At 47.0% G+C, this 21,894-nt stretch overlaps 1 protein-coding gene across 1 annotated transcript in view; it reads left to right on the top strand.

Annotated features, from left to right (window-relative positions):
* The window catches only part of COL22A1 (collagen type XXII alpha 1 chain), a 301,234-nt gene that overhangs the window by 83,279 nt on the left and 196,061 nt on the right, over nt 1-21,894 (top strand). The window contains exons 10-12 of the mRNA XM_064268112.1: nt 5,681-5,725; nt 8,659-8,721; nt 10,591-10,629. Coding sequence (XP_064124182.1) covers nt 5,681-5,725; nt 8,659-8,721; nt 10,591-10,629 — 147 coding nt within the window. The remainder of the gene's footprint in view (nt 1-5,680; nt 5,726-8,658; nt 8,722-10,590; nt 10,630-21,894) is intronic.

Below are 21,894 nucleotides of genomic sequence, written 5' to 3'. Positions count from 1 at the left end.
AGGGTGGATCCTAATCCAATATGACTGGTATCCTTATAAAAAGACGAGAAGAGACACAGAGGCACAGAGAGGGAAGATGGCCCATGTGAAGATGGAGGCAGAGATTGGCACCCTCTAGAAGCCAGGGAACACTGAGGATTGCCAGGAACCACCAGAAGCTGAAAGAGGTAAGAAGGGATCTCCCTCCAGAGCCTTCAGAGAGAACATGGTCCTGCAAACACCTTGATTTCAGCCTTCAGACTACTTCTGAAAAAAAATTAGCCAGTGAAAGCCTTGTGAATAGTAGCAGAACATTATCTGATGTAATGCTAGAAGAAGAGCCCCTCAAGTTGGGAAGCTACTCAAAATATGACTGGGAAAGAGCTGCCTCCTCAAAGTAGAGTTGACCTTAATGACATGGATGGAATAAAGCTTTCTGGACCTTCATTGCTGATGTGACACTACTCAAAATGAGAAGAAACAGCTGCAAACATCCATTAGTAATTGGAATGTGGAATGTACATAGTATGAATCTAGGAAAATTGGAAGCCATCAAAAATGAAATGGAATGCATAAAAATTGATATTCTAGGCATTTATGAGCTGAAATGGACTGGCACTGGCCATTTTGAATGGGACAATCATATGGCCTACTATGCTGGAAATGACAAAACTGAAGAGGAATCTCATCATGTTCATCACCAAAAGGAACATTTCAAGATTTATCTTGAAGTACAGTGCTGTCAGTAATAGGATAATATCCATACACCTATAAAGAAGACCAGTAAATATGACTGTTATTCAAGTTGATATACAACCACTAATGTTAAACATGAAGAAATTGAAGATTTTTACCAACTTCTGCAGTCTTGATCAAACATGCAATCAGGATGCATTGATAATTACTGGAGATTGGAACATGAAAGTTGGAAACAAAGGAGAAAGTTTGGTAGTTGGAAAATATGGCCTTGGTGGTAGAAATGATGCTGGAGATCGCATGATAGAATTTTGCAAGACCAACGACTTCTTCATGGTGAATACTCCTTCTCAACAATATAAACATAGACCTCACCAAATGGAATACACAGGAATCAAATCAACTACACCTTTGGAAAGAGACAATGGAAAAGCTCAGTATCATCAGTCAGAACAAGGCCAGGGGCAGGCTGCAGGACAGGCCATCAATTGCTCATATGCAAGTTCATAATGAAGCTGAAGAAAATGAAAACCAATCCACAAGAGCCAGGTGTATGACCTTGAGTATATTCTACTTGAATTTAGAGACTATCTCAAGAATAGTTTTGATACGTTGAACACTGATGAGTGAAGGCCAGACAAGTTGTGCAATGGCATCAAGGACATCATACATAAGGAAAGCAAGAGGTCATTAAAAAAACAGAAAAGACAAAAATGGATGTCAGAAGAGACTCTGAAATTTGCTCTTGAACATCGAGTAGCTAAAGTGAATAGAAGAAATGATGAAGTGAAAGAGCTGAACAGAATTCAAAGGGTGGCTCCAGAAGACAAAGTGTTATAATGACATGTACAAAGATCTGGAGTTACAAAACCAAAAGGGAGGAACACACTGGACATTTCTAATGCTCAAAGAACTGAAGAGAAAATTCAAGCCTCAAGTTTCAACATTGAAAGATTCTGTGGGCAAAACGCTGAGTGAAGCGGAGAGCATCAAAAGAAGATGGGAGGAAAATGCAGAGTCACTGTACCAAAAAGAATTGGTTGATCTTCAGTCATTTCAGAAGGTAGCTTACGATCAAGAATCAATAGTTCTGAAGAATGAAGTCCAAGCTTCACTGAAGGCATTGGTGAAAAACAAGGCTCTAGGAATTGACAGAATGCCGATTGAGAAGTTTCAACCAATGGATGCAATGCTAGAAACACTCACTCATCTATGCCAAGAAATCTGGAAGACAGCTACCTGGCCAACCAACTGGTAGAGATCCATATTTGTGCCCATTCCAAAGAAAAGTTATCCAAAGAATGTGCAAATTATTGAACAATATCATTAATATCACATGCAAGCAAAATTTTGCCAAAGATCATTCATAAGTAATTGCAGCAGTACATCAATGCGGAACTGCCAGAGATTCAGGCCAGATTCAAAAGACAACGTGGAATCAGGGATATCACTGCTGATGTCAGAGGGATCTTGGCTGTAAGCAGAAAATACCAGTGTTTTACTGGCTATGCGGAAGTATTTGACTGTATGGATCATAACAAATTATCGATAACATGTGAAGAATGGAAATCCCAGAACACTTAACTGTGCTCATGCAGAACCTGTACATAGACCAAGAGGTAATCATTTGAACAGAACAAGGGGATACTGAGTAGTTTAAAATCAGAAAAGGTGTGTATCAGGGTTATATCCTTTCACCATACTTATTCAATCTGTATGTTGAGCAAATAATTCGAGAAGCTGGACTATATGAAGAAAACAGGGTGTCAGGATTGGAAGAAGTGCGACATGCAGATGACACAACCTTTCTTGCTGAAGTGAAGAGGACTTGAAGCACTTACTGATGAAGATCCAGGAGTACAACCTTCAGTATGGATTGTACCTCAACATAAAGAAAACAAATTCCTCACAGCTGGACCAATGAGCAACATCATGATAAACAGAGAAAATAATGAAGTTGGGAAAGAGTTCATATTACTTGGATCCACAAATCAAAACCCATGGGAGCAGCAGTCAAGAAATCAAATGACATATTGCATTAGGCAAATCTGCTGCAAAAGACCTCTTTAAAGTGTTGAAAAGCAAAGATGTCACTTTGAGGACTAAGGTGCACCTGAGCCAACCATAGTATTTTCAGTCACCTCTTACGCATGCGAAAGCTGGACAATGAATAAGGAAGACTGAAGAAGAATTGATGCCTTTGAATTATGGTATTGGCGAAAATATTGAATATACCATAGAGTGCCAGAAGAAGGGACAAATTTGTATTGGAGAAGTATGGCCAGAATGCTCCTTAAAAGCGAAGATGGCAAGACTTACCTCAAGTACTTTGAACATGTTATCAGGAGGGACCTTTTCCTGGAGAAGGACGTGCATGCTTGGTAACGTAGAAAGTCAGTGAAACAGAGGAAGACCCTCAACGAAATGACTGTAACTATGGGCTCAAACATAGCAGCGATTGTGAGGACCGGGCAGTGTTTCATTCTGTTGTACACAGGGTCACTATGAGTTGGAACCCACTCAATAGCACCTAACAACAACAACAACCACACTCCTTCCAGGCCTGCATGACCCAGGGATAGGTCCTCAATTGCTTTTGCAGCCTCATCTAACTCCACTTTCCCTCTTCCAGGAGGACAGGAGGGGTCCTGCTCTCTCTTGGGTCCTGGCATTTGCAACAGCAGCTTCTCCTGCATAGAATGACTTTCCCCAGCTCTTTTACCTGACTCTTTTACCCACTCTTCATTCAAGACATCTCTAAGGAATGTGTTCCTGAGCCCATTACTATCAAAATGATTTCCCTTCTTTCTTGCTCCTTTCATCTCCCCCTCCTTCCTCCTGCCTCCTTCCCTCCCTTCTTTCTTCCCTTCATCCCTTCCTTTCTTCTTTCCTTATATTATTCATCAACCTTCCATTCAATAACTGTTTCTTTTAATTCAGCACTTGCAATTTTCAAGCTATATGACCTTTTTCTCTCACCAAACCCTTTGTTTCTATCTACCATAATATTATCACATTGAATTGAAAATTCCTATTTGTCTTCCCGTCCATAAGATCATGAGCTTCCAGATGGCAGAGACTGAATCTTTACATTTCTACATTTTCATCTACTAATATATAGCCTGGTACAGAGAAAGCTATCAAATCATGGATGGCTTAGTGGATAATTGAACCAGGGCATGAAGAGATGGATGGATTGACGAATGCATGGGTGGGTGGATGAGTAGATGGATGAACGGATGGATGCATGCATGCAGGTCGGTGGGTGGGTGGATGGTGGGTGGATGAATGGATCAGTGGATGGGCAGAGAGATGGGTGGGCAGATGGGAGGGAGGGGTAAAAACATGCCTGTCTTCTTCTCTGGCAGGACAAGGTCTCACTGTTCAGGATGATCAATCAATTTATGAGTCCCCAGACCAACACCCTGGGTGGCATCACCTAACAATTCATCCCTTCATTCACTCAGTCATTCTTTATTTCTGATAATAAACATTAACATCTACTATGTGTGGTTTTTAGTTTTTTATGTGTGGGGTTGATGTGTGGAGCGAAGCCATGGTGGTATAGTGGTTAAGAGCTTGGCTGCTAACCAAAAGATCTGCAGATCAAATCCACTAGCTGCTCCTTGGAAACCCTATGGGGCAGTTCTACTCTGTCCTATAGGGTCGCTGAGTTAGAACTGACTTGACAGTAACAGGCTTGGTTTTGGTTTGGTATGTGTGGAGCACTGTGCTGTACACTGAGGTTTTAAGGCAAATAGAACATGATCCTGGCCCTCACAAAGCCCAGTGTCAACTATCAGGTTAGGGAAACCGAGGAGCTCAGGGGCCTGGCTCAGGGCTAGGGATCGTACCATCAGGCCTCCTCCAGAACTTTCCAAGCCCAGATAGGTGGGAAAACAACTCTGTGTATTTCCAGCCCTCCCCAAGAAGAGGGCCATCGGAAGAGCTTCAACAACATCCTCGTGAAATGGATGTTTGGCCCCGCCTGTTCCATCTTCACTTCTGTGTTTGCCCCAACCTGTTCCGTCTTCACTTCTGTAGAAGATGCAGCCCAGGGCCTGGGAAGCCTGGGACTTCTTTCAGGAGGCTAGACCCTGGTCACAGGAAGATTCTGTCTACAATGGTTTAAATCCTCAATTCTGTTTGCAAAACATCTCAATTATTCAACTGGATCAGAGTGATGCTCTGGGTCCATGTTTCCATCTCTAACTCAGCATCATGTTGAGAATGAGCTGTGTGTGTCAAGCCTTCTGGAGGGCACCGTGTGCAGTCAAAACCAAACAAATCTGTTTACCTTCATTTGTATGGATAAATGATATCTGTGGATGATTTCCATAAAAAAAAAAGTATGTTTCCAAAGTAGCTAAGTGCACCACTGTGAATAGTGTAGGTCATTTTTCAGTAATGGGTACACACAGGTAAACGATGTAATGTCACGTTTCTCTGCAATAATGTGGTGATATTTGCACGTACAAAACCACAGGAATCGTGATACATTTTTTTTTCGTTTGGCAATATCTGCAGGTGTTCACAACTCGTAGGTCACATTTTTTAATCCACTAACAAGATCTTTTACACATTCAAAAGCACACATTTCAAAACCAAACAAGGTTTACATTTAGAAACAGGCTATATACGTATCTGTCTTGTATTTCAGTGAGTAATCACTATGTGAACCAACAGCAGGCAACTTTATTCTTTTAATTTAAGTGATGACATACTGAGACGAAAATAGTCCGTGAATACCATTTTGTGTTTGTTTGTTTCTATCTCTTACCCACCGTGGCTGCATTTGGAGGGTGTGTCTAAGTTCCCCAGGTTGATTTCCAGTTCAAGAGCAGGGGTTCTTGGCTCCCATAAACCATTTCTCTTATCCAGCTCAGCTCTTGGTTTATTCAGAGACCAGCTGATGAGCATAGTGGATGGATAACCAACAAGTGAGGAGAGAAGGGGGAAATTAAGACAGCATCTTACTGATTTCTGTTTGTCTTTCTGCCTTTAGGGTGAAAAGGGCTTTGATGGCCCAGTGGGACTTCCCGGAACAAAGGTCAGTACCTGCGCTGGCAGAGTTGCAATTTAGAATCATGAGTCAATCTTTGTTTTGCTCTCTGTGTCCAAAAAACAAACAAAAAATGGAAAAAAGAAAAGGTGTGGTATTTGCTGCCCTGCCAGTATTTTACCCCCGAGGCTGTTGAGATAGGAAAGCAAGGACAAATGGCATGCAATTCGAAACCCCTGAACCTCTTAACTGCTCAGAACTTCTATTTCCAGGTTGGAAATAGGAAGGAAGAGTTGGCTTCGCCAAGCCCTGCTCAGTTCTTCTTCGCCCCACAGGCTTAACTCTCTGTAGTCGGTTAATTCTGCATTCATCTCTTTAGGCCACTATATTGGGAGACTTTCAGGGCTTGGGCTCTTAAGAGCTGTTTAAATTGCATGAAATTTGTTTCACACAAACTTTCCAAATTCACCAATTGCACAGAAGCTGGGTGTTCCCTGTTGTGGCCCCCACCCTTGGTCATGGAGCAGCTCCACGCTGTCGGTGAACCCCCAGGTCCGTGATCTTCACAAGGAGCTCTGGTGGCACAATGTTAAGTGCTCGACTGCTAACTGAAAGGTTCATGGTTTGAACCCACCCAGAGGCTCCATGGCCGAGAGACACGGCAATCTGTTCCCATAAAGATTACGGACCAGGACACTCTATGGGGTAGTTCTGCTCTGTCACATGGGGTCGCGGTGAGTTGAAAATCGACTCGAGGGCACCTAACAACAATAATATCTTTACAGAGCTTGAAGGGGCCATCTGCCCTCACTGTCATTTAGACTCAGAAAACAGACAAGAGAGGTGAACTGAAACGCCCATGCCAGATGGTCAGTGGGCACTGGCTGGTCAGGTGTGTGATACAGGGCCTGATGTGGCGATGGGAGCACCTGGAACACTCACCTCCCCTTCTTATGCCCCTTTTCCCATGTCTACTCCCCTAAGCCGTGGTCTCACCTCTCCTCTTCTTTCCCTCCTCCTCCTCCTTCTCCTACTTCCTCTCTCTCTCTCTCTCTCTCTCTCTCGCTCACTTCTGCATTTCTTAGTTTCTCGTTCACCCAGCCATAATTACTGAGTACCCACTAAGGTTAATGTTAAGCTTACAGGATGGTTAAGATGCGTCCCTGTCCTCAAGTACCCTGAGTCTGGGGAGGCAGGCAAAGGTCTGAGCAAATGGATTCTATTTCTACGGGATTCTTTCCCATTGTCCACCCTTTTCCACTGGATTCTAACAATAATGACTGTGCACCTGCCATGTGCCAGGCTCTGGGCTATGAACTCACCTGTTACCTGCATCACAGACAGCATGCAGCACAGGTGTAAGGGTTACCTTTGCTTTATTTGTGGTAGGTAGTCACGCTTGTTGAATGAATGATAGCCAGTTCCTTACATCAGCCCCGCCTGAGAAGAGGCATTCATCCCATTTTACAGAGGAGGAAACCAAAGGCCAAGGGTGATCAGATGACTTGCCCGAGAATTTCTTTCTCCTTGTCCACTCTCCTTTCCCTGCCTGTGTCTTCTTGCTCGCTTCCTCTTGGCAGCTCTCTCCCAGGTATGGCTTTCATCTCCCTCTTTTCTCACCCTTCCCTCCTCTGCCCTCCGCTACTCTGCCCCTACACTGCTGGGATACAGCTGCTGTCATGCACATGCACACATGTGCACACATATGTGTGAACACACATGCATGTGTGCACACCCCCCCCACCTGCTGCACCCCTCAGCCCTCCTGACCCCCTCCTGTGTTGATGGAGAACCACGGGGAGCAGTCCAGGGGGCCAGGGGCCGTGGCTGAGAGGCAGGCAGGCGTTTCTGTCTCACTGAGCACTCTGTGGGCTATGACCTGGTTGCTTCTTTGCTGTCAGATGAAAGAAAAGAGCAGTGATGTCTGGGGTTTTGTGGGCCTGTAAGTAGAAAGCGTTTGTCTGCAACAGTGGTTGTTTATGTAATGACTATGCTTCTGCAGTGGTTGAGCAGACCCAGGTGGTGTGGGCGGCAGAGCCCCGAGCCTCGAACTAGGAAAAGAGATAGGTGTGGAGGGAGAGGCATGCTAGGGAGCAAGAGTGGTTACAGCCACCGGAAGTACAGCCACCTGGAAGGGCGCCTGGCTGATTTGCAATCCCTAGCCTGACGGCATGACCAGCTGAACAGCCTCAACCGGTAGACGAGCCTCTAAGTAAACCTGTGTGGCTCACCATGGCCCTGTTTACCTAAATACAGCTCAGGCGGTGTCAGCAGGCAATATCTACATGTGTTCTCCTGGGACTGAGGTCCGTTCCGGATGTGGGAATATCACAGTAAATAACAGAGAGCCCTGCCCCCACCCAGGACTCACAGGCCAGACATGGAAGAGAGGCATGGGATCACTGGTGAGGCCAGGGCAGAGGGCAGCCTGGGGTCTGGGCTGTGGTTCCAGAGGAGAGGCCTCTAAGCTACCTGGGAGAGGGCTTAACCAAAACAAAAAACAAACAAAAAATCAAACCTTTCGCCCTCGAGTCAATTCCGGAAGCCGGCTTAGGGATACCCTTCTGTGGGAGGTCCTGCCTGAGTTGGGTCCCAGAGGATGAGGGATTGTGGTGTTGGGGGAAGAGCTGAGATGGCTCCTGTCTTCCTGGGGGTGGGAAGCATGGCCTCACTGTGTGTCTCACACATTTCTGACTCACGCATTACATGCTAAGAACATAGAGCTACTTTGCTTATGCTGTTCCCTGTGACTGTAATGCCTTTCCCTGCCTTCTTTGTCCTGGGTGGCACCTACTTATCTCCCTGGACCCAGTTCAGACAGGACCTCCCACAGAATAGTGTCCCTAAGCCCTCCCACAGTTGACGATGATAAAATCAGCTGCTTGAGGGAATCAGGATGACGTTGGCTGTGGACAGCCTCGGTGTGCAGGAGTCCTGTCAGAGGGTCTAATCTGACGTGTGTTTCTCTTTCAATCTCTCAGGGAGACGTGGGGGTCCCTGGGCTGGTTGGAGCACCTGGACCCAAGGGAGAGAAAGGCGACTCGGTGAGTAGAGTGTCACCTCTCTGTGTGTCCGCACTGTGTGGCTGTGCCATGTGGCCATCCTGCGTGGCCATGCCATGTGGCTCTGCTGCATGGCTGGTGTGGAAGGTCCAGGGCTTCCCCCAAGTGCACAAATCAGCCAGCACGGGCTGACCACCTACTGAGGGCTGGGCAGTGCCCACCCTGGGATGAGCCCAAGCTCTTCGCATGGGCAACAAGCCCTGTGGGACATGGCCCCAGCCAGACTCTCCAGGCTCGCCCCTCACCACCCTACCCCAGCGTTCTGTGCTCCTCAGTGGGCCACAGTTGTGAGCCCCCAAATTGGCCATCTGTCACTCCCTGTCTCACTCTCAACATTGCACTTGCTCTTTTTCTTCCAGGAGTAATTTTACTCCCCATCACTCCCTCTTTGCCCTTCACCACCCCTTTTTGCCTGGTCCATGTTTTCTCAACACAGACTCGAATTGTATATGTCCCCCAAGATGTCATTCCCACCCCCCAGATCTTGTCAGGCAGCACCTCTGTGCTCCAGGTCACCCAGCCTTCCTCAGCCCAGAATCCGTGGTGTTTTTTTGTTTCCCTGTCTACCTCCCACATCAGACAGTGATTTCCTGATGGCTGGGACTATGGTTTGTCACCGCTGCATCCCTGACACATGGCACACCGTGAAGTGTGTCCATGAGTCCATCAGGTGATGAATGAATGGACGCAGTGGTGGGAGAGAGGAACAAACATGGCTCAGAGTGGGGCCTCAGGAGCCAAATGGCTCAGATGTGAACAAATCCTGGTGCTGCCAAGTTTCTTAGCCTTGCTGCCCTCAGTTTCCTCATCTGTATAAAGGGGGTGATAAGGGACCCTGCACTGTGGCATCATGAGGATTAAATGAATACACACAAGTGGCTTAGAACAGTGCCAAAAGCGTAGTAAATTCTATTGTTGCTGTTACCATTACCCACCATGGGGGGGGCACTAACCCTTGCCCCCCAGCACAGCACTGTGTAGTATCAGTAATAGGAATTTGGTGTCAGATGGACCTCAATAAATGCTCTTGGCTCCAGCCTTTATTAGCTGTGTGACCTTGGGCGGGCATCTTCTGAGAGCCTCGATTACCGCATGGGAAAGGTGGGGAGAATAACTAATGTGTATGGAAAAGGCCTGACCCAGAGCAGACGGCCAGTGAACTAGAGATGTTCTTTATATTGGATTATAATTAGGGCCTTCCAGGTCCCAGTGCTGAGGGGAAACCCCAAGCAACAAGACAAATCCTCTTTCCTGTAGGAAGAACGTAGACAACGGTATATGCTACAACATGGACGAGCCTTGAAAATGTTACGTAACTGAAATGACGTAGCCGTAAAAGACCACATACTGTGTAATCCATTCCTGTGGAATATCCAGAACAGGCAAACCTGGGCAGACAGGAAGTAGAGTGCTGATCCCCTAGGGCTGAGGCCAGCGGGATGGGGAGGAATGACATGTGGGCGGGTGTAGCGTTTCTTTCTGGCATTGTGGAAACTGTCTGAAATTGACTGTGGTGATGGTGGCACAATTCTGTGGATGTCCTAAAAATACATCAAACTGTACACTTTGAGTAGGTGAATGGTGTAGTATATGAACTGTATCTCAATAAAGCTATTATGGAAAAAGAGTGGTATCTAGAATGTTGAGTTGTTGGAAAAGTTAAATGACATAATAGTCATGACAGTCCACACTCAATAAATAGTAGTTCTCATCTTTTTTAAGAGCTCTGTGGTGGAGGTGATGGGAAAAAGTCTGATTGTTTCAAATCCCCGGGTGGTGTAGGCGTGTGTGATGCCATGCCTTGGAGAGGCTCAGTTTGAAACCTTTGCCTTCTGCTTTCTTTCCTTCTAGGGCAGAGGACCTTTCGTACAAGGAGAAAAGGGAGAAAAGGTAAGCACCCCCTTTCTTACACTCTTTAAAGGGCTCTGGAGGTGGCTGGGGAACAGGACAGGGGGACTTGGGTTTGGGAGAGGCGTGTGCTACCACTGTATCCCCTGGCACAAGTTCCAGTTGGGGGAGGAGGGGTCTTCTGGGCTGAGTTCTGGGCCTTGTGTGTCCTCCCACCCCGACTTGGGTATTGGAAGCATGCTTCATGGTCAGCAGGCAGAGAGGAGGTGGAGACAGGAAATGGTGGCTGAGAATCGAGAAGCAGGACCACGTGTCTCAGGGGACTCGGGGAATACTCTGATAGAGAAGCTGGCATTCTACTGAGAAGTAGAGTTTTGGGGGCAGGTCCTCCCAGGCTCAGAGAAAAAGGTGAGCAGAATACAGAGGGGGGCGGGGAGGAGAGTGCTTGGGATGTGGGGGGGTCAGAATATTCCCAGCAGAGGCTGTTTAACCACAGCTGAAGGGAGTGGGAGGTTCAGCCGAGACCTTGTTTGGGAGCCAAAACAAAGGGCACTAAATCCTAGGACACGTTTGAGCGTCACACTGCAGTGGCAGGAAGCGTTGGTCTGTGCGTCATTAGATATGCCGGGGACGTTCTTCTGCAGATTGTTCGAAGAGCAGGTGCCAGGTAGGTCTGAGAGGGGAGAGGCCAGGGGAGATTATTACTGCGACACCAGTGATCATGAGGATGACGCAGGACTGGGCGATGTTTCATCCTGTTGTACCTGAGGCCACCATGAGTCAGAGCTGACTCAAAGGCACCTAACAACGTTCAAGGTTATTACCAGCCTGTCCGAAGTAATGCTGCTTTGGATCGAACTGTGTCTCCCATAATCCACCAAACCAAACTCACTGCTGTCAAGCTGATTCTGACTTATAGCCCCCCCATAAGGTTTCCGAGGCTGTAAATCTCTACAGAGGCAGACCGCCACATCTTTATTCCTTGGAGCCGCTTGTGGTCTCGAACTGCCAATCTTTCGGTTAGCAGGAGATTGCGTTAACCACTGCCCCACCAGGGCTCCTTTGTCTCCCAAAAGATACGTTGAAATCCTAACCTCTGTACCTGTGAACATGACTTTGTTTAAAAATAGGGTTCTTCCTTATCAGTTAAATTAAACAAAGCTGTCCCTGAGTGGGGTGGGTCTGACACCTAATCCCTCCTGAGTGATGTCTTATAAAAGGGAAGAACAGACATGGAGAAGAAGTCACACACTGGGGAAGACAGCGTGTGGGGCTCCACCTGCAAGCAGCCAAGGGATGCCAATGGCCACCGGCAGCCACCAGAAACCCAGAGAGAGACTTCGAACAGTTCTCTCTCAGAGCACTCAGGAGGACCCAACATGGCTGATGCCCTCAATTCAGACTTCTAGCCTCCAAATTGTGAGAAATAAATTACTGTTCTTTTTTTTAAAGAGATTATTACAAGAATTTAAAAGGGAGGTGACAAGAGACAGAGCCGGGCTGACAGCCAGCCTGGGCTGGTGGAGGGATGAAGGGAACTCTCCTGGAGGCCTGCACCTTCGTTGACCTCCATCATAACCTGCACGAGCTTGACAGATCCTGGGAAATATGGGTTCCTTCAGAGGAAGAAAGCCCACTAACCTGTTAGCCTGCAAGGAGAAATAGAAAACAGAGGAGGAGTAAGAATGCCGTTGTCTGCTCACACCAGCTGTTGAAAACAAAATGAAGCAAACCCGCCTGTTTCCCAGGCGTAGCAGCCACGAGGCTTCCTAAGAGCGCATTATGTGGATGAGGCCCTCGGGATCCAGGCACCTGTAGGCTGAGACCACCATGCTGTCCGTCCACCCCAGGAGAGGGTCTGTCACTCACACAGAGCTCACCTCATCATCTTACCTAGGGCTGCTTGTGCAGATCGAGTGCTCGATTCCAGAGGAAGCAGCTTCCACGTGACAGTCCTTCTCTTCCCGGAGGCAAATGTACTAAAAGCTTAAGCAGCACCCAGACCCTTCGCTTCTGGATGTTCATGTCTAGAGCTTTGCTGTAAGGAGGCGTGTGTACCCACACGCTTCGTTCAGTGTAATTCGTGAGCAGGACTTGAGATGGCCCAGAGCTGGGCAGCAGGCAGAGGGTTCAGTGGGTTAGTGAGCAGCCAGAGAGCGTGGTGGCACTCCAGAGCAAAACCACACTTAGGAGAAAAACTAATGACTAGAAAATGCACAGTGTTTTGTTCATTTTTAAAACACATTGCAAAACGTATATAACCATGCGATCCTAGGTATGAGTGTGAGCGTGGTGTGAGAGGAAGTGAGAGAGAGAGTGATTCTGGAGACAACCACACTTACTGGTTGTGTCTGAATGGTTTGTGGACCTGCATACATTCCAGGCCGAGTTGCTGCTGGGTTCAGTAAGAGGAACACAGGCTGGAGTTGAAAAGACCAGCTTCCATTCTGCCTCTGCCTCATGTCTTTGGGCCACTCTGAACCTCAGTTTCTTCTTCTGTAAAAGGGTGATAATAACAGTTCCTATTGTTTTTTTTTTTTATTATTATTGTATGAGTGGCTGGGAGGATTAGAGGGGACAATACACATCAACGGTTTGACCCAGGGCACAAGAATTCAATACCTGGTGGTGATGTTCTTGCTACGCTGTCATTATAGTGCCTGGCACTTCCTTGATGATGACAGCATGATGGCAGATGGCCACTGCTCTGGGCTGGTTTGGAGCCATCAGAGTGGAGTCAGGGATGGCAGGGAGGGGGGCGATGATCCATGGCCCCTTCCAGCTTGAGAACAACAGTAAGCACAGTGTGAGTGCTGCCGGTGTACGATTTCCTTTGTGTGGTCCGCTGAGTCAGTCTGTGGTTTATGGTGATGGGGTCTGAGAATCTTCTGGACTGTGAATCCCATGGGTAGAGAAAGATTTAGAAAAACACAAACAAGGCAAACGTGTGCCTTTTCCAATGAACGTCCATTGGTCCTTCTGCTCTGGGGGGACCAACCAAGGGCTTTGCGGTGGAGGAACCTGACTTGGTCGCCTTTTCTGGACCCACAGCGCCATCTAGTGCCTGGTCGCCTGAGTGTTGCTCCAGTTTTCCTGTGTACAGACTCCCTGTGTGATGCTGGGGACTTTGCCGTTGCCTGGGCAATTCTCTTTACCTTGGGAACCTGGCATCTGGGAGAGAAGAGGGAAAAGGCAACCTTGGATTTGTACTCAAACGTGGGTTCAGGTGATGGAAAGAAAGCAGGTTTGAGGGGTTGGGCAGGCTGGGTTTAGATTCCAGCTCTGCAGTGGCTGGCTGGGTGATCTTAGGTTAGTGTCCCTGGAGACTCAGCTTCCCATCTGTAAAGTGGGGCCATGGATACCTATATCCTACCTAGGGCTGTTCTGGGCTTATAGGAGGTCAGTAATCATTACGAAGACGCCTGTATCTGTTTCCTATTTTTGCTAGACGCTGTTGCTAAAATTCAGTAAGGAGTGGCATAGCGTTTCCTTCAGTGGATACTATCCAAGTATCTATTTAGTATCTAGTAAGTATCTATCTATTGTTATTATTAAGTGGCTATTTAGTACCAATCCAGGTACTAAACTTTGGGTTGTACCCCACATTCCAGGGTCTCATAAGTCAATTAAATGAAAGAAACATGCAAGCAAAGTCCATCCACATGGTTCTTTTAAAGCAAGGTTCTTATCTCCGCTCCTTTAAGTAAGTCAGATCGTACCACCTTTATTCTCCCATGCTTGCTTCTACATGAAGAGAGTGATAATGCTGTTAAGAAACCCTGCCCAGTCCAGAGAGAGAGATTTATTTACTGCCAGGGTTTGGCTTACGCAGTTGTGGAGGCTGGCAGGTCCAGAATCCATAGATCAGTCAACAGGCTGGAGATTCCTACAGGCTTGAGTCCCAATATCCATACGTCAGGTGACAGAGTGCAGACTGAAGGAAGAGATAGAGAGTTCTACCCAAATATTTATTTATAGTCTGAGGCAGACCACACCTAAGGAAACTCCCTTTTCAACTAACTGATCACATTACATTGGATTATATTATTGAAAGTGATTACATCATGTTAAGTTACATTACATTACATTGGATTATGTTATGGAAGGTGATTATATTACATTACGTTACATTACATTACATTATGTTACATTACACCACATTGCATTGCATTATGTTGCATTGTGTTACGTTACGTCGTGTTACGTTACATTACATTGCATTATGTTACATTACATTGCATTGCATTATGTTGCGTTGCGTTACATTACGTTACTTTACATTACATTACATTGCATTGTAGTACATTACATTACGGAACAGGAACTAGACTAGTGATTGCCCAAATCACTGGGAACCATAGCCTAGCCAAATTGACACGTAAAATTAACCATTACTGGGACATAGTAGGGGGAGGCTTTACAGACCCTGATCAAGTGTGGACGGCATCTGATAGAAAGTGAGGAACCACTGAGACCTACGGGAAATAAAATTGGGGCAAAGTGTCCCATAAAGCCATATTTGGGTCCGTAACTAAGCATTTAGCATTTGGCAGAAGAAAAACAAAACAAAACAACAACCATGAAGTCATTCTTCAGCATTTTCACAGAAATCCATATGGCAGTAAATAAAACTTCGTATGGATTTTATGTTCAGATTTCACAGTGTGCTGCTCCAGGAAAAAAGAAAAAGCAGATACAAGAAACTCAGCTGAATTTCGTTGAGTTTGTTGACTCAGCAGCAGACAGAATTTTGGGTCACACAAACATCGCTCTGCTGTGTCGTATGGTTTTCTTCCATTTTGACTGGGACAGTCAAGCTGCCAGGGAATGAGCATGGTGATCTAGGAGCTCTGAGCCAAGCAAATAGCCGAGGCCGGTCCGTCTTCCAGGGATGTCAGCATCTCGTAGCTTTGCTGAGTGTTCTGAAGACGACGCCAGAGGCTAGAGCAGGGTGAAGTCTGGAACCAGCACATAGCGGAATCTCAGCACGGTGGTCCACTATGAGGCTAAACAAACAATGTGTGGATTAGAGTACTGATGAGAGAAAACCCAAGGCCACCAGAATGGACCACCACCCGTCTGTCAGTCTGTGGTGCTGTGGTGGCTTGTGTGTTGCTATGATGCTGAAAGCCATGCCACCGGTATTTTAAGTGCCCAGCAGGGTCATCCATGGTGGACAGGTTTCATTGAAGCTTCCAGACTAAGACAGCCTAAAAGGAAAGGCCTGATGGTCTACTTTGAAAATGAGCCAGTGAAAAACCTATGGATCACAACAGAATATCACCCAATATTGTGCTGGAAGATGAGTCCCTTAGGATGGGAGGCATTCAAATACACAGTGGCTGCAACAATGGACTCCAGCATGCTAATGATCTTGACGTTGGTACAGGACCCTGCAGAGGCTCGTTCTGTTGTGCATGATGGTTGCATGGCAACCATCAACAATCAATCAGGATGGAATGAAGGAGGGTTGTTAGAAAGCCAGGATCATAGCAATGAGCTGAGGTAGCTTGGCCTCAGAAAGTAGGGTTCTGCCTACATTTATGCCCAGCCTGCTCCCTAGGAGCCCACAGCTTCCTGTGTGCCGATGATTTGGCCGTAAAGTGATCCTTTAAAATTGGACAAAGTAGTGTACTTCCTTCTTGCTGTGGACCGTTAAGCAGACAGGTTTTTGTGAAAGGCAGCTGACCCGAGGGACACTGGGGATCCACCTGCTAAAAAGTTACACCCATAGCAGGTCAGGGTGCCCGGAACGCCTCAGCTCCAAATACCTTCCTTTGGCTTAAACACGCTGTGCTCTTTGAAACATGCAGCTGCACTTGCCCTTGCATTTGATTTTGAAATGCTGCTGTAGTCACACCATTTCCCTTGAAGGATGCCTGGCAGTTCTGGGGTACTCGGAGGATGCAGTCCACTGTGTTTGGACATGCTTCTCACCTGCCGTGATGTGACCCTGAGTGACCCTTCCTTGCATGTCTCGGTTCCATCTTTCTTGGGCCCTCTGCATGTGTCCACCTCTATGGCACTGACCCCTCTCCCTGCACATCCATCGTTCCCCCTCTGCTTGTTGGAGTCCAAGGGATGCTCCCTACCCAGTGCCCTTCCATGAGCCAAGCATTGAATCAGGCTCTTCCAAGTGCATTGACTTACTCATTCTTCCCAACAACTGCAGGCGGAAGTTATTATCATCCACATTTCATGGAAAAGGTCACTGGGGCTCAGAGAAACACTCACATTGATGTGTTTGTTCTAAGAATCTGTAGTAGGGTGACAAAGTTGTTTACAGTAATCTCCAGCTTGTTCAGTGACTGGGAGAACTCAGAACAACCAGCTACTTAGAGTAGACACAGTGCTGGGGACTGGGGCAGACATGGTCTGAGGAACGTCCACGCTGGAGTGTGATAAGCTCAACCTTTTGCAGCTGCAGAGAGGTGATGAAGACTGTACAGGTGAACCTGAGAACCTACGCTTGATTTTGCAAACTCAACAGATTTTAAGCAGGACTGTGCTTCAGAAAAATTGCTTTGATCACTGCATGGCTAATAGGGCAGAGTTGGTGGCTAGAAGAGATGTTCTCACACCACCAAGCTCCTGACTAGATGGGGACCTTGAGGCAGCCGCTGGCCTGATCTCACCAAGGGACCTACCTACCAAACAGCCACCTGGATGCCTCAGATGCTACTGCAGGTGACAGCCAGCTCTGCCCTCATAGCAGCAGTCTCTGACCCCAACATGACAGACACACCTTATGCCGTCCACACCGTAAGAGAATGGCCCTTCCTACCCAAGCCAGGCTCTTCCTTTGGAGTCTCTCAAAGGCAGGCTGTACTTGAACCTGTGAGAGGAAAGCTTCTGGGAGTGGGGAGTGTCTGCACAGGGTATGAGGAGGGGCCCTGCTACATGGGGACCTTTCTCCTGGTGCCTCCCTTCCAGGGCAGTGGCCCAGAAAGACCTCTGGAAAACATTAGGTGCTTATGCATATCAGGGGTGCGGGTGCTGGTGCTGGTGCAGGTGAAGGAGTCCTGGTGGCTCAGTGGTTAAGCACTCAGCTGCTAGCCCAAAGGACGGCTGTTCAACCCGCCAGCCCCTCTGCAGGAGACTGCTTCTGCAGACTTGGGAGCCCTATGGGGCAGTTCTACTCTGTCCTTTAGAGTCACTGGGAGTTGGAATTGGTCTCAACAGCAACGGGTTTTTGGTTTGCTGTAGGTGAAATGCATGCCTCAGCAAGGGATAGTGGACACACTTCTGTATTTACTGATTCTTCCTGAAAGCAGAGGATGGGGATGGGGCATAGGCAACAGCCCACTATGCAGAGTTCCTCAGCCATAACTTGGTGATTTTTTTTTTCTGAAATTGAGTGAGTTTATCTCAAAGGAAGGCACCATGTAGTGGAAAAAAATCATAGCATCAACCTTTCATTGAATTCTCAATATGTTCCAGTTATTCAGATGATGACGTAAGCCTCTTATGGCCTCTTTAAGGAGGCTAGGGCATGCCCAGGAGCCTTGACCTGATGCATGGGTAGGACTGAGCCTGGTATGTCTGACTCTTGTTGTTGTTAAGTGCCATTGAGTCAGCCCGTGACTCAGGACATCTCCATGCCTGATGGGATGAAATACTTCCTGGTCCTGTGCCATCCCCATGATTGGTTGTGGATCAGACCATTGTGATCCATACAGTTTTCATTGGCTGATTTTCTGAAGTAGATTGCCAGACCTTTCTTCCTAGTCTGTCTGAGACTGGAAGCTCCACTGAAACCCGTTTAGCACCACAGCAGCATGCCAACCTCTATTGACAGATAAGTGGTGGCTGTGTTTGAGGTACGTTGGCTGGGAATCAAACCCAGATCTCCTGCATGGAAAGTGGGACTTCTACCACTGAACCACTGCTGCATCTGTCTGACTCTATACTCCCCCATGATCAGCCCTTGCACTGTGATCACCATTGCTCTTTCCTGCCCTGCTCCTGAAAGCCATGCTCCTGTCTGGGAATTCCTGATCCTCAAAAACCATGCCCACATGGGAATCATTACATCTTTTATGCAATGACTGCGTTATAGAGTCTCTAAGGGGAAAAATATAAATTATATGTGTGTGTTTGTGTGTGTGAAACTTCTCAGATGTATTTATACTGTTTGCCTCTAGCTCTGGGTCCCTTTCTCCCTGCTTACGGCTGGTTTAATCAGCACCCCCATCTCTATTCTTAGCCCGTGCGTTAATGTGCATTATTCATGGTTATCAGGTTGGATAACTGTGGTTGAGTGCCTTCTATTTTTACAGTAATTAAAGGGTTTAGGGGAAAATAAGTTAGCTGCTTAAAAATAAATATGTGCCCTCAAATAGCCCTGTTGAATGCGGAGAGTTAGAAAAAAAAGGGTGCCACGGGCCCTGTCCAAGGTGCTGAAGGACACCTTGGGGAAAATTTGAGTTCATGGGATCTCACTGCCCCAGGGAAGGCAGAGGCTGGATTAGGAAAGTCTGTGGCTTTCCTTCCAGCTCTGTCTAACACTCAGACTCTTGCCAAGTCTAATGGACCAGTCACAGGACCAAGGGCTTCGTTTTGGAGTGAGTGAGCATTCCGGGCATAGATAAATGCTGGGCTGCTGGACTGGGAAGGCTGGGGAGCCTAAGGGCATGACTCTAGACACATCCAGGCTGGGTTAAGACCTCTGCTTAGCCACTTATAGCTACTTGACACCAGCTCAATGGCTTAATCCTATGACCCATGCTTTCCTCATCTATAAATCAGTGATTCTAACAGTACTTGCGTTGGAGGGTTGCTGCAAGAATTAAATGAGCTAATGAAAATAAAAGCCTTAGATTCATAAAAAGTGCTCATAAGTGTTAGCTGTAATTACCATTACTCTGGCATTTTTATATACCAGATGATGTCTTCTGCACCCTGAGCATCAATGAGGTCTTATCCCCAGGGGCCCCGACAGCTGCGAAATGTCAGAGCTCTTTGCCTCGCCCTGAAGGGGCTCCTCTAACCCCCAGGCTCCAGGTAGCTGGGAACACGTTATTAGAAAGTGAGTTTCTAGGCGGGCTGATGTAGACGCATGGGACGTCCTTCCCTTTCTCCAGTGCACCCAATTCACTAAGTGTCTAAGAATAATAGTACCTAGTGGCATAGTGGTTAAGAGCTCAGCTGCTAAACAAAAGGTCAGCACTTTGAATCTACCAGCTGATCCTTGGAAACCTATGGGGCAGTTCTACTCCATCCTGTAGGGTTGCCATGAGTCAGAATTAACTCAACTGGCAATGGGTTTGGTTTGAGGTTTAAGGGCTATGCACATGCTACTTAATTTAAAATTTGAGGTAGGTTTTTTGGTTGTTGTTGTTGTACCTTGTGTATAGGCTGATTAAGCATTCAACCAGGTATAAGTGATTTGAACTCACCTTTTCTGACCATGGAGTCCCTTGGCTGCTAACTGAGGATTGGAGGTTGGAGTCCACCCAGAGGTGCCTCAGAAGAAAGGCCTGGAGGCCTGCTTCCCAAAGATTAGCAGCTGAAAATCCTGCGGAGCCCAATTCTATGGGAGGCCATGAGCTGGAGTTGATTCCACAGCATCTGGTCTTCTGACCACGACCTGCGGTGGTTCCCCAACTTGACGTGCATCAGTATCACCTGGAGGGCTTGTTTAGCCACAGATTTCGCCCTCCCCCAGGTGTCTGATTGGGCAGGTTTATAATTTGCATTTCTAATAAGGACCAATGAGATGCTCGGGCGGCTGGCCTGGGGGCCACACTGGAAGAACCACTGCCCGGAGTATTCCTAACCACAGCCCCCCACCCCAAAGGCCCACTCTGTCTTTTACCACAGCTGACCTGGCACCTCTGGCAAGGTCTCTGTGAACATTTAAAAGTAAGCACTGACATCTAATTGACAAAGAGAGCAAAGGAGCTCTCAGTTGCCTCTTTTCTCTGCATTGCGTCTCATGAGGGGTTGTCTACTGACACGTGGGTGTCAGCGGGCAGGTAGTTTCCTCTTGGGATGTGAGCCCTCCCAGGAGGCTCCACGTGGGGTCATGAGGCCATGTGTGTGTAGGCTGAGAAAGGGATTTGAGGGTTAGGGGCAGCTGAGATGTCACAGCCTAGACTTGGGAATCAAAGGCACGATTGTGAGTCACAGCTGCCAGTGTGGATGTGGGGAAGATCGTTCTTCTCTGAGCCTTAGTTCTCTTCTGTAAGGCATTTCACGTGCATTATTTGTCCCATTCTCTTTGAAACCTGAGTGTTGAGGTTCCTGTCCTCTAAAATAAAACAAAATAATAGTCCCTGATATTTGTTTGGAACTTCCCTGTGTACAAGGTGTTTCCCAGACATTGTCTCAAGGCATCTTACCAGCCACCTTGGGCCAGAGGTGTTATTCCTCCTGCATCACCCATTTCACAGGGAGGAGAGGAAAGTGATATGCTCAGCTCAGCTAACAGGAGGCAGGGGCCTCATGGGAATTCTGACCTTCTCCCTCCAACATAGTGCCCTCCTTCCTTTCTTCCCTCCCTCCCTCCTTCCCATCCTTCCTTCCTTCCTCGCTTCCTTCCTTCTTTCATTCCCATCCTTCCTCACTCCCTCCTTCCCTTCCACCCTTTCTTTCCTTCTTCCTTCCATTTCTTCTTTTTCTTTCTTTCTCACCTCCTTTCCTTCTCTTCTGTTCTCTTGCCTTCTCTTCCCTTCCCTTCATTTTCTTTTCCTTTCCTCTTTTTGCATTTTATTGTGGTTCCTTAGCTACAAGCCTTTCCTTTTGGAAATCTCCCTGTGCCTGAGGCTGACCTTACTGATTCTAGGCTCTCCCCAGTCTCTTCCCCACTCCTTTCCAAGACCTGCCCCCATAGGTCGAGGCTGCGTTCTTAGTTCTTGATACCATACAAACAATTGGCATTTCAATAATATTTTATAGTCTACAAATTATGTCCATGTTAATAGCTCATCTGAAAGTATTAGCTTCTATCTTACAAATGATGAATTCAAGACTCAGAGAGGTTAAGTGGTTTTTCTAATGGGGTATGGGTGGGCAGTCAAGGGCTATAACTTTCTCTTTTTAAAGTCACTGCAGGAGTGGATGGTGAGTCCAGGTAAAGCCTGTGGGAAGGAATGTCGGTGTGGTGTGTTCTGTATGCTGAGATGAGGTGATGCTAAACCATGAAATATCTGGGTCAGGTTGACTTTTTATTGGGGACATGATTTTCACAAAAGCAGCGACCCATCTAATGAAACTGCCTAGCTCTCATGATGATTTGAAAATGGAATTCCTCGGAATGTGTCTGTCTATAGTGCCAGTGTGGTTATCTTAACTATATAAAATAAG

Source organism: Loxodonta africana, chromosome 14 (assembly GCF_030014295.1).
Source record: "Loxodonta africana isolate mLoxAfr1 chromosome 14, mLoxAfr1.hap2, whole genome shotgun sequence".
In the NCBI taxonomy this organism is placed as follows: Eukaryota; Metazoa; Chordata; class Mammalia; order Proboscidea; family Elephantidae; genus Loxodonta; species Loxodonta africana.
This window is presented reverse-complemented; position numbering and strand designations above follow the sequence as displayed.